General features: G+C 36.9%; 1 protein-coding gene across 3 annotated transcripts in view; it reads right to left on the bottom strand.

Moving 5' to 3' along the window:
• Usp15 (ubiquitin specific peptidase 15) overlaps positions 1-15412 on the bottom strand; it is a 93901-nt gene that overhangs the window by 17084 nt on the left and 61405 nt on the right. For 2 of the 3 annotated variants that reach the window (XM_038314670.1, XM_038314671.1), the window contains one exon: positions 2773-2946. In XM_038314670.1, coding sequence (XP_038170598.1) covers positions 2773-2946 — 174 coding nt within the window. Of the gene's footprint in view, positions 1-2772; positions 2947-10040; positions 10179-15412 lie in introns of those variants that run through there. The other variant, XM_038314672.1, reaches the window with a different exon arrangement.

Below are 15412 nucleotides of genomic sequence, written 5' to 3'. Positions count from 1 at the left end.
TCAACAGTACAAAATAGGGATTTTTCAAACAGATACAGATAGAAGACAAAGAATGCATTGATTAGTTAGTAAAATGTGACCAAAGGCTTGATGGAATCAAATCCTGCATTTTCCCTAGTAATGTGGTTTTATATTTGTTAATTTAACATTATGGAAAAAAACTTGTGAAGAATTAAAAATGATTGTATTTTTATAGAATAGGAATAAAGACAAATATGCCTACTCTCCTCTCCACACACACACACACACACACACACACACAGAGTTTATTTGTTTTTCTATTTCCAGTAAACATGTGATAAATCTTTTCTGGGACAAAACAGACCAACACATGGACTCTCTAAAAATAGAGCTGGACATGGTAACAAGCCTGTGGTACCAAAACTTAGGAGGCTAACACAGAGAATGCTGGAGTCCAGAAATTTGAGACCAGCCTGGCCAATATAGCAAGAATCCATTGTAAAACAAAATAAAATGAAAAAAAAAAACTACATAAAAGAACTCTCTTTAAATATATTGATCACTGACATGTTATTAATCAGCATTTCACTGTTTATCTAAGGAATCTGGCATCATTAATATATAGATCTTCCTGTAATGACTGGCAGACAGATAACAAGGGACAGGTTTTCATCCTAGCTATATTAATAGTGTAAACATTATATACATAGAAATATATCTCTAAAAGCATTCTGAAACAACCAAGTTTCAGAAAACATTGACTTGAGAAATAAAATGAAAATATGGAAAATTTTATATAAGACATTGTGAAACACTGGAGCTAGTAACATTTTACTAAGTCACTAAAGGAAAACTACAAATTTCTCATTTGGCCATTTATAAAAAAGGACAGTTGGGTGGTGGTGTCACAAGCCTTTAATCCCAGCAGTCAGGAGGCACAGGCTGGTGGATCTCTGTGAGTTTGAGGCCAACCTGGTCTACAGAGCGAGTTCCAGGACTGGCTCCACAGCTATTGGAAAACCCTATCTAGAAAAACCAAAAAAACAAAAACAAATAAACAACAACAACAACAACAACAACAAAACTCTACCAAACAAATGAAAAAAGAGAACAAGTCTGATGGCCAAAAGGCACATCACATTTCATCTACAATTTTCCTTAGTTTTTATAGTACGAGAATTTTTAAATAAGACTTAAAAGAAATATAATCTGAATCATAGAATAAATAAGGTCTGATAATTACAAAAAATTTAAACAGAAAAAAAATCTAGCAAAATGAAACTGTTGAGGGTTGGTTTGTCTAGAGAAGTCTGCCAAGTTTATAATGTGAAAGAATAAATGCGGAAACAGTCCGATTTATTAACTGCTTCATATTTTTACTTGAATTTGTTCTTAATTACATTTATTTATTATTTGTGTGCACACACCAGGAGCTCAAAGTCTCATTTATTTTCTTAATCATATATTTAATTTTTTAAGTCTTATTTTATATATGGGAATTTTGCTTGCATTTTCTTTGTGCCTGTGAAGACCTCCCTGGAAATGGAGTTACAGATGGTAGGTTGATGTGGGATGCCTTTCTTTATATGTGTTGCTTTTGTTGGTTAATGAATAGAGTTGTTTTGGCCAATGGCTTAGCAGAGTAAAGCCAGGTGGGAAATCTGAACAGAGACAGACAGAGAGTAGGCAGAGTCAAAGAGACGCCATGTAGCTGCCAAAAGAGAAAGATGCCAGAGCCTTACTGGTAAGCCATGGCCTCATGGTGATATATAGACTAGTAGAAATGGGTTAATTTAAGATGTAAGAGCTAGTTAGAAACACGCCTGAGCCATTGGCCAAACAATGTTATAATTAATACAGTTTCTGTGTGATTGGGTCAGGGCAGCCAGAAAACGCAAATGCAGTCTCCATTTACAGTGGGTAGCTACTATGTGGGTGCTAGGAACCAAACCCTGGTACTCTGGACGAGCGGCCAGTACTCTTGACTGCATAGCCTTCTCCAGTTCAGACTTATCTGTTAAGAACTGGTAGATAATTAACAAGATATTCTCCAGTAGATGGTCTATGGATGCCACTTACCTGTAAAGACTACGGCTTACAATAACTGAGTGTGAGACCTAAGAAGTAACTGCCTTATACATACAAACATCCAAGTGTAAGAACCATTGAAAATATAATTTGCAGATTAGTTTCACTCTGATTTTTTTAGAATAACCTATAATAACCATAAGGATAAGCTAGATTACTGAGACCTAATGGCATGCCTGAGGGAAGTTCTTTGCATCACATAAAATATTCATGTAGGGTTTCCAGAGTGTGAACCCTTTTAAACCACATTTAGTGTTTTTTTATTTGCTCCTCTTATTATTCCTTCCCTCTATTCATAAAGATTAATTTTAATTATGAGTGTGTGTGAGTTTGCATGTGAGTGCAAACACCTGTGGAGGTCAGAAGAAGGCATCGAATCCTCTCCAGCTTGAGTTATAGACATTTCTGAATGACCTGATGTTAGTGCTGGCAACCTGGGTGCTAAAAACTCGGGTCCTCTGGAAATGTAGAAGTGCTCTTAACCTCTGAGGCATCCCTCTCCAGCCCATTTCTAGACATTAAGAAAACAAAAGACGAACAAAAAGTCCTAACCACCCATCCTGTGCTATGTCCTGAAGTTCTGTATCAAATGGGTGGAATGTATTGTCTTTGGCGGACCAGGAGACGATGGAATGGGACTTCATCCCTTTCACCTGAGGATCCCACCTGCCCTTGCCCCAGGGACAGGAGCAGACATGCTGAGAGTAAGTTTACCATACTAACCTTAAATGCTCTAGGAGTGACGTAGCTAAATTTTCCAGACCACATCTGCTTAATCAGTTCAGCATATGATTTAGCTATTTCACCTCTCATTCCTAAGGGATTGTCAAAATTCAGTTCTTCTTGGTACTTATCATTGAGGAAATATTCAGTAAGTGGAGGTGTGTTGCTCAAACACTGCAAGGAACAAAATATATTTTAAAGTAAAAGTAACCACATACACAATTAAAAACATCAATTTACTGTAACACATACAGAAAAAAAAAATCAATGGTAATTTTCAAACACTCAAATGAGGCACTCATATTATTCATTTCCCAAGCTTTCAATCATTTACTTAAAGTAAATAAAAATACTAATGTTTGTTGCTGCAAAATCTGCATTAATTTTAACCACAGCAAACTACCTGTTAACTGGGAGAGAAGCTCAGTTTTCTTTCCTTCTTTTACTTGATTGGTAGAAATTATGGATTGTCTAATCATCCAGGCACCTGCAAATTAGCCTGAGTAGGTAAAAACTGAGATAGTGTGCACATGAAAAAAAAAATCACTTAAAAGAGGTACAGATGGTTCGTGGTATCCATGGACTCAAATCAATTAAAAATAGGAAAACATCTGGGAAAAAAAACCCCATTCACACTGACCAAAGCTGCTTCTTGTCATCACTCTTTAGCCAGGACAATGTAAAGGCATTGCAAGCAAGCCAGAGATGACTGGAAATCTACAGGAGGAGATACTCAGGGTGTGTGGTAATATAAGCCACATAACAGAAAACACTCTGTGTGCCTGTGGGTTTTCAGACCAATACCTCATGGATACCAGGACGACAACTGTACTCACTGCTTCTGCAGCCAGTGCCTTACCATAAAGGAACAGTTTTCAAACCTGTCGTGTGGCTGGCAGCAGTGTTTAGAAAGGGTAGTACTGACCAGTAACCTAGGAAGACAAACTTTAGGCAGACCCTGGGTGTGTTCTTTTGATAGCTCTTAGTAACAATCCAATTTTCTTTTATGAAAAAAATAAAAGCTGCAACAAAGTTCTCCACTCTTAATCTGAATTAATTCCTGAAGAAAAAAAATTTATTTTACCTTATGATGGAATAATTTTAAATTGATGATGTATATAATCTGACCTCAGTAAGAGCCAAGTTACTTTAAAAACATTTTGTTCAGAGTCTCAATCAATATTCATGGAAATCAAAGCTTTGGAGAAATAGTGTGCAACTAAGTTAAATGGGCTTTGGAGCTCTGAAAGGTTCAGCTTGGTGGGTTCACACAGGTAATTTAAATTAAGAGCATATTATGTAGTCTGGTCAAAACACTAAATAAGTATATTCTGCTTTTAGTTCTTTCAAGTAAATTATGATACTTGTTTTTTTTTGTATCAACTTATGTTTGCTAAGTAATCATGATTATCTATAAAATCTGAATGTAGTCTAAATTGGTAGTCTAGTCCCACCCCTCAAGATGAATGTGGAAATGTATCAGAATCCGGGAGCTGACTGTTAGATCCTCCCCTCTTCCTAGGTCATCTAAGAGGCTTGAGAATAAGGGCACCTGCTATGGCTGAGCTCCACCTGTGCTCTTACTGCATTTCTGGTTCTGAACCAAGGTCGTAAGTGGCCCAGGCTGGCCTTGAACTCATTCTGTATCACAAACAGGCATTGAACTTCTCATTTCTTGCCTTGGTCTCTAGATCAACTACGATTACTGACCACTACTAGGTTTATTCATTATTTTATGATTTGGGTTGGGCTCTGCAGGTCTTTAGAGTCCTTTACGTTTGCCTACAGTATAGAAACAGGCTTTGTAGTAAGAGAGAAATACATAGGGAGTTTATAATGTAGACAGTAAGGAAGGGAAAGAATACTGCCTGCTTGTTCTCAAGTCCTTTTATGCTTCAACAATCTTATACTCCACTTGAATTTCATTTTCTTCTTTTGTATGACATTTTACTTTTAATTATAAACCTTGCACTAGAGGAAGGGTCAAGCAATAGAGAACACATCAGAACACAGATGTGGCCACCTTGCAGCATCCTCTGATTTACTACAAGTAGGATCAACACAAAACAGAAAATTAGGCAAAGGGGCAGTCACAGCAATATATAACAACTAGCACCAGTTCCAAATCTTCACATTTGATTTGGTCAGGGTTACGATAATTAATTATTATACTTATACAAAAACCAAATTTATAGCGTTTCCAAATTGCTAAAAAGTGGTGCAAACAAGAATAATTTCTGAAATTTATTTTTACTAAATTATTCATGGTTTGTTTTGTTTTGTCTTTTTGAGACAGGGTTTCTCTGTGTAGCTTTAAAGTCTGTCCTGGACCTAGCTTTTGTACACCATGCTGCCCTTGAACTCAAAGAGATTCGCCTGCCTCTGCCTCCTCAGTGCTGGGATTAAAGGTGTGCACCACCACTGCCCAGCTCATGTGTATTCTTAACTTATAAGACCTTCCAAATACAACTGAAAAAAATTTTAACTCTCTACCAGTGGTCTTTTAACTATGTTTAATTATGTTACTGCCTTGCTATAAAACCTTTAACAGGTTAGAGAGAGGGCTCAGTGATTTAGAGCATTGGCTGTTGTTCTTCCAGAGGTCCTGAGTTCAATTCCCAGCAACCACATGGTGGTTCAAAACCATCTATAGTGGGATTTGATGTCCTCTTCTGACATAAAGTTGCATGAGTAGATAGAGCACTCATAAAAAATAAATCTTTAAAAAAAAAAAAAAGGCTTGGCAGTAGCGGCACACACCCTTAATCCAGTACTTGGAAGGTAGAAGCAGGATAATATCTTTGAGTTCGAAGCCAGTCTGGCCTACAAAGTGAGTGCCAAGACAGCTAGGTCTGTTACACAGAGAAACTCTGTCTTGAAAAATAAAAAACAAACAAAAACCCTTCAATAACTTCTTACAATCATACTAGAACACCAAATCTTAGACAAGTCTCTTATTCATCTATGTCCCTGACAATGCCTTTAATTACTTTGTTCACTGACAGTCTCTTAACTTCTATGCTTCTTCTTAATACCTAACGGGCACAACTTCACCTATCTGAAAACCTATCTTCATGCCTTATTAGCTCCATCATCTAAATGAGATCTGGGTGTCCTGCCTGGAATGTGTTTTCAGTCCTTAACAATGTTTACTGCTGGGCTTGCATACTGCTTAGTGTTCACTTTCATTATAGCACTGGTTTTACATACATTGTAATTGTTGCTAATCTATGTTACATGGGCTGTAACTTTCATATTTGTAATCTTCAGCACTGAATATATCACTTGGCACTCCCTGGTTATACATATTAAATACATATGTTTAATAAAATGTTTTACCTGTATTTACTAATTTATTTATTCTCTCACTTTTTATTCCTTTCTCTCATTATTTAACAGAGTACTCAATTTTTGTCTAATAAAATCTTAGCACATGTGGTAAGTATATATTTGCTTATAATGAATGACTTCAAAAGCACCCTAAAAACCCAAGGATGAATGCAAAAGGACAATATGTATTGAACCTGTTTCACCTTTATGTCTGATTTTTATCTTGGCTTTGCAGTGAACCTGTTCTGTTTCTCTAGACTAGTTCTTATTTTCACAGGGACACAAGTCAGTTTGAACTGATAATACCTCAGTACCGCCACACTAGAGAATGAAATACAAATACTCTTAACACGCAGGGGCCTGGACTACTTATGGAGATGTCACAACCAATACTTAAATTTAAACATTCAATCTGCTGAATATAATGTATTAAGAAACTTTCAAGTTCTGTTTCTCTAACAACTTATAAAATCACATGAATACAGAGATCCAATAGCTAGCCAACCATGTTACTAATTATACAAATAACATTAGCTTAAATTCTAAGTGATATCAGAAATTTCTCTAATCTTCCAAGAATCAGTACATTTACAAGTTGTGTTCTTTAAATCATGTAAGAACCAGTTAGTTACTGTAACTTTTGGTACAAATTTCAAGATAGAATTAAGGTCAAGCATCCAAGTGTCTCTGTGTCACAGGTGCCGTTCAACCCATGTTAAACACCATCATTCAGGGAGAAAAGCAGCAGCCAGTTTCTTAAGCTGGGCTGTGTAGCTGTTTGATGTGAAATTATTGTATCATTTAGTGTTTTCATACGATCTTAATGCTAAAATGAGAAAAGCCTTTGATGACTGAAACAGGAAGCTTACACTGGCTGCCACTAGAAATAATGTTCTAGAGAATAATTCCTTTTGAAATGTGCGCGGGCGCATGTTTCTCTATAACTCCTTTTTAATGTGGGGGTGTGTGCGCGTGTTTCTCTATATTTAAATGAGGAAATTACCCCCTTAGACTTAAAAGATACTAGGAATACTAGATAACAGAATATGGACTAACAGTTTTACGTATCGTATGTAGCCCAAACACGTCCTTGACTGTACAATTAAGCAAAACTCTAATTTCTAAACATATATGGTTGTTGTTAGCAAAATCAAAGCATATATGAACACATTATAAGAAAAACCAGATGCATGTATTAGTAAATGTATTGATTTCCTTATGTTCAGCCACCTGACACTGTCAAACATCAAAATCAAGAAAGTTAGATCTTCTCATTATCTATAATAAAATGGGGCCCAAATATGAGGAAATGGATATTAAGACACACATGTATATAAAATTTTCTGAGATATGGTTCTATTATATAGCCAAACTGAATATGAAATCCTGATCTTCCTCCTTCTGCTTTCCCAGTATGGGAAAAAAAACATAAAAATCTTAAGCCATGTTTTGTTTTAATTATAACTGGGTTTAGAGTTTGTTTCTCAAATGGAGGTGAAATTTTTTGAAGATGATATTAAAGACAAAGTAATACCATGCTTGATAATGTCATTATGAAATTACTATCGTTTGTTTTTGGAGACAGGGTTTTTCTGTAGCTTTGAGACTGTCCTGGAACTAGCTCTTGCAGACCAGGCTAGCCTCGAACTCACAGAGCTCTGCCTGCCTCTGCTTCCTGAGTGCTGGGATTAAAAGTGCATCACCACCACCTGGCACAAAAGATATTCTTAACAGCATCTTCAACTCAATGCAAAAGAGGAAAAAGTAAACAACTATGTTAATAAATAGGTAAGGTACTTGGCAACCAGGCTAAATATTTCTCTCCCCCCCCCCCCTCTCTCTCTCCCTCCCTCCCTCCCTCCCTTCCTTCTTTCTTTCTTTGAGGCAGGGTTTCTCTGTAGCTTTGGAGCCTGTCCTGGAACTAGTTCTTGTAGACCAGGCTGGCCTCGAACTCACAGAGATCCGCCTGCCTCTGCCTCCTGAGTGCTGGGATTAAAGGCGTGCGCCACTACCGCCCGGCCAGGCTAAATATTTCTATATTTAAATATTTAAAAACTGATTCCATGCAAGCTAACAGTGTAACATATCGTCAAGAGCAACAAAAATTTAAGGATGAATAATTAAATTTCATATTTGGTGTATATATGGTAATATTTTTGCCTTTACTAATTTAGTTTTCACGACAGAGTGAAGGGAGACAACTCAAGGTTGAGTATAAAAGCTATTATAGCAAGTTCCTGATGAGGAGAAGCAGTCAGAAAGGTGATGGACACAGGACAACATGCACAAGACTCAGGCAAGCAAAGGCACACCAAATCCCAGCATGGAGATGGAGGTGGACAGTAAGTGTCACCCCTAGCCAAGGAGCTAGAGACAACTGATAACTGTTAGGGAAGGAGACAGTCTTCTCTGAGAGAGAGTCCCTGACAAGTGGCAGGTCACACATTCAGAAATATAAGGGCAACATAAATTGGACTGAATGAGTTTAACAAACAAACAATGAAAAAAGAAGCGGCACAAAGTTCCCTGGATCTGGGAAGAGTTGGCTGAGCAGAGTGAATGTGATCCAAACACACGGTACAAAATTCCCAAAGAACTAATTAGAAATAAATACATGATAAACCAAATGACAATGAGAAATGACTGCTCAATACCTGTTTCTCAAAGGGGCTATATGTCCTTGTATATTTTATATTGGAAACTGCAAATTTATTATTATTCAATTTAAGCTAGGAGTCTTACTATATAACCCTTAGTTTAATGTCGTCAAGGAGCCTTTGCGTGCACTCCTTGGAGAGCTCTCTCTCACACAGTGCCCCACCTTAGTCTACCAAGGGTAATTAGTATTTATTCTTTCCTCAGGGCGAACTTTGACCTTCCAATTCGCTGACAACGTCAATGTGTTAGTCACCATTGTAGACCTAGCACAACGCTGGCTGAATAGAGCCCAAGAAAGTGTTAATGAATGACAGTATCGAGTAGAGACCAGAAATGATCCTCAGAACACTGGGAGAGGAAGAGACACAAAAGGACACAACTTACACCTGCTTATAATATTATTTATCCAAAAGTTAGATTTGTCCAAAAAGTCCTGGTTTTTTGTTGTTTGTTTTTTTGTTTTGTTTTGTTTTTTTGAGACAGGGTTTCTCCGTGTAGCTCTGGATGTCCTGGAACTTACACTGTAGGTCAGGCTAGCTTTGATCTCAGAGATCTGCTTGGCTCTGCCTCCTGACTGCGATCAAAGGTGTGCATCACCACAGACCAGCTCAACAAGTCCTCTTAAGGCTTAAAGAGGTGTTATGTAAGCTTCAGAATGAAAGAAAATGACGACTGTCAAAGCCTCAATATCTACAGAACTACATCTATATAAGCTAAAACTATTTTTCTAAGTCTTTAGCCAGGAACCAAGCAAGAATTCTACTAGAATTCTAAATACTCAAATGTCTCACCTACTGGGCACTCTGCTGTATGGTTCAGTGTAAATAGACCTTTATCCACGGTAACCCTCAAGAATAGTAAAATAAATACAGAACACTTCAGGTATTTTATAAAGAATTATCTAAAACTTAGCCAACATCCTAAAAACCAGGATACTATGTGAAATGTTTAGTTATTTAAATGATGGATGCACGGCACCTAATTTTTCTTACTATTCACATACACATATCCTTTCATAAGTTACATTAGTCTTTGAAAGTAAAAGACTTAATCTTTTACTAAGTTATGTTTTGGCCAGTGAGAGTGATGTCTCCTGAATTCTCTGAAAAAACTTTTAGGTGATGTATGTTGAGTCTTAATAAACTTTTATTTTATTTAGTTTTTGATTAAACTGAAGAACTCAAAATCTTACTATACAACCAAAACCGAGTCTGAAACCAACATATTAATAATTAATAGCCATCCCATAACTTGCAATGAATCTGGAATTTCCCCAGTACCTGGAAAACAGTCAAAGTAATCCCCTTCAAAAAGAGAAAGTTGTCTTTTGTAAAGCTGTGTGAACCACTCCCTCTCTGCTCAGGTGCTCCAGTAGCCCAATTCTCAAGTGCTCATGTATGCTCACTACTTTAGTAAACCGGTAACTAGAACAGGAAAGAAAACACACTTAATTTTTCATTACCTAAAGCTTTTGAGTTTTGCAACTTATTCCGTAACTGATCAAAATGAATGTCACTCAATACTTTTTAAAAAACAGCTACTCCTTCAAACTGAAAATAAAAACCCAATACCAATAAGGAACTTGCTTTTATTTTCTTATGATTTTAAAATAAAACCCAAAGTAATAAATGTTTACAACCATTTTAGAATATTCTCAAGTAACTTTTTCTAAATTTTAAGTGCAGTGACTGAAGACTCCTTTTTTACGTCAATTGATCTTTGTGTCAACTGCTGCCCTCCCTGCTGTGACAACATTATGAGCATTTTGAATGGCACTCTGTTCTTACCAAAATAACTGCCTCTAGCTCTTCACCCAGACAGCAGACACTGGGAAGCCTAAGGCAAGCATTCATGTGATGAGCTACACACATAGGGCTTTGTCAAGGTGATTAAAAAAATGAGTCTTTTAATAACTTAATACTTTTATTTTTTTTAATTTCTTCTAGAAAAGTAAGATCTCAACACCCTTGAGATAAATTCTAAGGATCCCTACAAACTTACTTTGTGAAGCAAATACAATTATGGCTCTTTTAGCTTTATATTTATATTTTCCAAGCTTTTCAAAAGAGAACAAATTTGGGCAAATAAAAGCAAATATACTTTTCTTCATTTATTTCTTGCTCTAATTACCGTCTCCCCCACCCCCATTCAAGTAGTCAGTAAGGTATGAGCTACCTCTACTGAAAACATTGGGATCTTATAGCAAATAAAACCCCGTCCTCTGCCTACTCCCCTACTTCACTCTGTCTCATCTTTTTGAGGTGGGGTCTGGCTACGACTCAGGGTGGCCTGGATATCAGTCTCTCTGCCTCAGCCCCCCACACGGTGACAAGAGCCTGCTACCACAGGAGCCTAGGGAGCACACACTCAAAGGGAGAGCTCTGGTCGGGGAGGATGTACCACAGGAGCCTGGGGAGCACACACGCAAAGGGAGAGCTCTGGTCGGGGAGGATGTACCACAGGAGCCTGGGGAGCACACACGCAAAGGGAGAGCTCTGGTCGGGGAGGATGTACCACAGGAGCCTGGGGCACACACTCAAAGGGAGAGCTCTGGTCGGGGAGGATGCACCACAGGAGCCTGGAGCACACACTCAAATGGAGAGCTCTGGTCGGGGAGGATGCACCACAGGAGCCTGGAGCACACACTCAAAGGGAGAGCTCTGGTCGGGGAGGATGTACCACAGGAGCCTGGGGCACACACTCAAAGGGAGAGCTCTGGTCGGAGAGGATGCTGTTTCCATACCAGCACTGTTCGCGCCTCCAGGGTCCTGGAGGAAACCAAACTGCACTGAATGTCTCACTTTGTTCCGTCCTCACACTGTTTCTCCACGTTGTATCAAATCCCAAAAAAAAATTATTATCAAAGTTCTGGAAGTATGGCAATTGATAACATACATTTTGTTGGGTAGCAAAGAAATTTTAATCCCTTTCCTCCTCTTTCATCTATAAGATTTAGAAAGGATAATCCTAAATTTATCAAAAATATTACTTAAGTATGCCCCTTCCTTACTAAAAGTCTATATTTACCCTACAGATTAATTATAGCAAGTACATCTTTTAACTATGGATGTCACTATTTAAAAGTTGTCACGATTCTTTTGAACAGCACAAAAAACTGAATATTCATATTGAAGAGCACATGAAATTGAATAGAGGATTCGTTCTGAAATGCATATGTACAAATCTGTGATAAACTACACTACCAACAAGGCCATAAGGCTGTTACAGACTTTAGGTATGGAGTATTTTAATCAAGTTTTAACACTACTAGGTCTCCACAGCAATTAGTTAATTAAAAACATTCTTAGCAATAGGCTATTTGTTAGTGATTTATATTTACACAGTTTATGAAAACAAGTAAAAACCATGTGGTTCAAATAATTTTAACAAAGTATAAGCTCTACTTATTTTCAAAGCCACTAATTCATTTTAATGTGAAATGACCTCTTAGCCCATTAATTAAAACAGACACTAAATGTTGTGGTTTTTTTTTTGTAAGCAAGATAGAAAAAGGAGTTAAGAATAGAAAAAGGACTTAAGAAAATAATGGTTTCTTAATTTTTTTTAGTATTTATTCCTTTCCATAATGTTCAGTACAGAAACATTTTTAGATAAATATTAAAAATTGTGTGATTTGTTAACTGTTTAATTTTCAACGGCACGGGATGGGAAAAAACATTAATTTGTTATACTCGTTAAGAGAAACAATGAAGTCATGCACTTCTCTGTCTCAACTCATTACAAGACGCCTGCACTGACAATAAACAGAAGTATTATGTGATAACATGAATTATGAAGCATTATTTTTGTAAGAAAAAATTTAAGCAATTATGCCACAAGTATTTATTACTGAAAACCAGCATTTCAAGAGAACGGTAATGGTAGGACTAATATTCTGGAAGAGTGACATTCTTAGGGAGATTCCTTGCAATGCAGTGATGGCCCAGTTTGTCATGTTGTGATCAACAAGGCAGTCCAACCCATTTGCTATCACATTGGTTACATTTGTGGGGCACAAACTATGTTTAAATAATATTTGTTTATAATACTTTCATCTTTCAACTGCAAGATGTTAACTATTGTATGTCAGAGTTCTATTTAAATTACTGAGCTCTTTGTAGTTCTTTTGTGGCTCTAGAAATACTACTACTCAGGTACAAGTCAAGTACATGTCTGGTAAATGGCTTTTTTCTAATGCAGTATTTCTCAGACCAATTTTGTGGAGTGATTAATTGGGAAAAAAAACCTTCCAAATCACTAAAGATTGGCACTTTTGTTAAACAAAATTAAAAAAATTAAAAACACCATATTAAAAAACCATGTCTGATTATTACAAAAGTATAAAATTACTCTATCAAATTGACACAGAAGACTTTGATCTCTTATAATTTCTAAAACTTTTCCACCACTGACCAGTTCAGTGACACCACAGACAAAATATAAGCTGTGAGAAACACTGTGCTAGCATTATTATTATTATCTGGTACCATACTAAATATTGAAGACATAAAAGAAACTAAGAACAGCCTCTGCTTTCACAATGATCACTGTAGATCGTTCAGTAGAAAGGGACGGAAGGAGGGGGAGTGCTCAAAGAGTAGACAAAGAAATCTGACACAGCATAAATTCTAAGAACTCGAAGACCTTTAGACTGATCTGGCTAAAGAGATAAGCTGGTTACAATTTAAATTTTATTCTTAGGTTGTCTAAAAAAAGTTAAGCATATAACACTCCTATTTGCTTCTTCAAACAATGAATTTCAAAGCAGTATAGTGAATGGCCTTGAAGATGATACATGATGCACGAGAGATGACATCATAAAAGCAGCTGAGCACTGAAATGATGTACATGTAGAGGAAATGACCGACCAATGTAAGTGCATGTAAGATGTAGTCAACAGGGCTTGGGACTCTAAGTCTCAGGTTTTGTCTTGTGTTAGTGGATGAATGGTTATCCATCACAAAGTATAGGAAAATCCAATGTTTTGGTGTGTACCAACAATCCCAGCACCCAGGAGACAGACAGGACTGCTGTGAGCTCAGAGTCATCTTGGTCTAAACAGAAAGTTCTAGGTTAGCCACCCGACAATCAACCAACCAATAAAGGGTCAGGGCCAGACTTAATAGACATGTTGCATCTGAGTCATTTGTAAGTTACCTTGCCATGAATATTCACTGAACACTTCTATGTTAAGGTTGAAACTCAGGAGGGAGAATTATTCTTGGGACAGATTTGGGACTTGTCAGTATATAAATAGATATAAAATTTCAAAGGTAAAGGGACAATAAAGAACACAAGGTAATTTCTGTGAAGGAGTATCCGACTACCATCAGCTGACATAGACTATTCATGTGTCAAGCATGTCTTAAGCTCTTTCTCTCAGGTTTCAGATGAAGAAACCATGAAGTTTCTTTATCCAGGGTGATACAATTAAAAGGGGGCAGAGCTACAGTTTGAATCTTGGCAGTATGGTTTGAAAAACCATGTGTTTACCCATGCAACTTAGCTGACAGCTCACAGTACAATGAGAACTCCGAAATAGCAATGACAAAGTGGAAGGAGCAGACTATTCTTTTCAAGGTCATGGGTCCTCCTAGTCCTATCCTCCTTTTAAAAAATTTTAAAGACCTGTATATAAAGCTGAAAAAAAAATAGTGAAGAAAGAAAGTTTAAGAACAGGACAATGGAGACATAGGCTGGGAAAGTGTGCAGACTCCAGGAAGGTGGCCGGGTAATTACGACACATGCATTGCTGTTTTTAGTATGGCATTCAATGATAATACAGTTAAGAATAACAGGAATCTGGAATTACATTTTATTTCTCTCATAAGGCTTTTCCTATGAAGTAATAATGTTTTCTTTGAAAAACAAACACTGAAATAATTCTCCTGACAAAATATGTATTATTTAGAAAAACTCTTAGAAATTACTTATAACCCTTCTATTACATCAATGTCAGCATAACTGAGGCAGTCAAATCTAGTATATACAAAATCAGGTATATAACAGAGATACTATAAATAATCAGTGTATATTATGCTAAATATTTCATGTGACTTTTTTTTAGCATCTCAACATGTGAAAAAACATCAACAGGATGGACGGATTCTAACACACACACTGAGGACATGAATGGCGCTAACACACACACTGAGGACATGAATGGCGCTAACACACACTTACTCAGTACATGAATGGCGTGCTTTGGTTGTGGTAAAGTAGATTTCTGATACATAGATTTTTATGAAAGAAATAAAACAGGAATAAGACATGAGGTAATGTTTGTAGCTCTGGTAATATCCTGCTATGGTATCACAGGACAGATAACCTGAAACAAGATGAATAGTAATGTTCTCTACAAAATAAAATAAAAAGTTAATTCAAAAGGCGCGAGCTGCTGAAGTGGTAGAGACATGCCTGACATGCGCACTGACTGATCAACAGCACTAAGAGCAGCAAGATAAGATACCACTTCATAGTAAAGCCCCACGTATGTTCTGATGGCTTTTTACACTCAAATATGATGCAGATCACGTATTCTGATATACCTTTGGTATTTAAGTCTATTACATTTAATAGACCATGATCATCCAGAGACAGGTATTGTCTTTGTGAACTTTGTATGAGTAATGTCTGTAATAGATACTTAATG

The sequence above is a fragment of the Arvicola amphibius genome, chromosome 17 (assembly GCF_903992535.2).
Source record: "Arvicola amphibius chromosome 17, mArvAmp1.2, whole genome shotgun sequence".
Taxonomy (NCBI): Eukaryota; Metazoa; Chordata; class Mammalia; order Rodentia; family Cricetidae; genus Arvicola; species Arvicola amphibius.
This window is presented reverse-complemented; position numbering and strand designations above follow the sequence as displayed.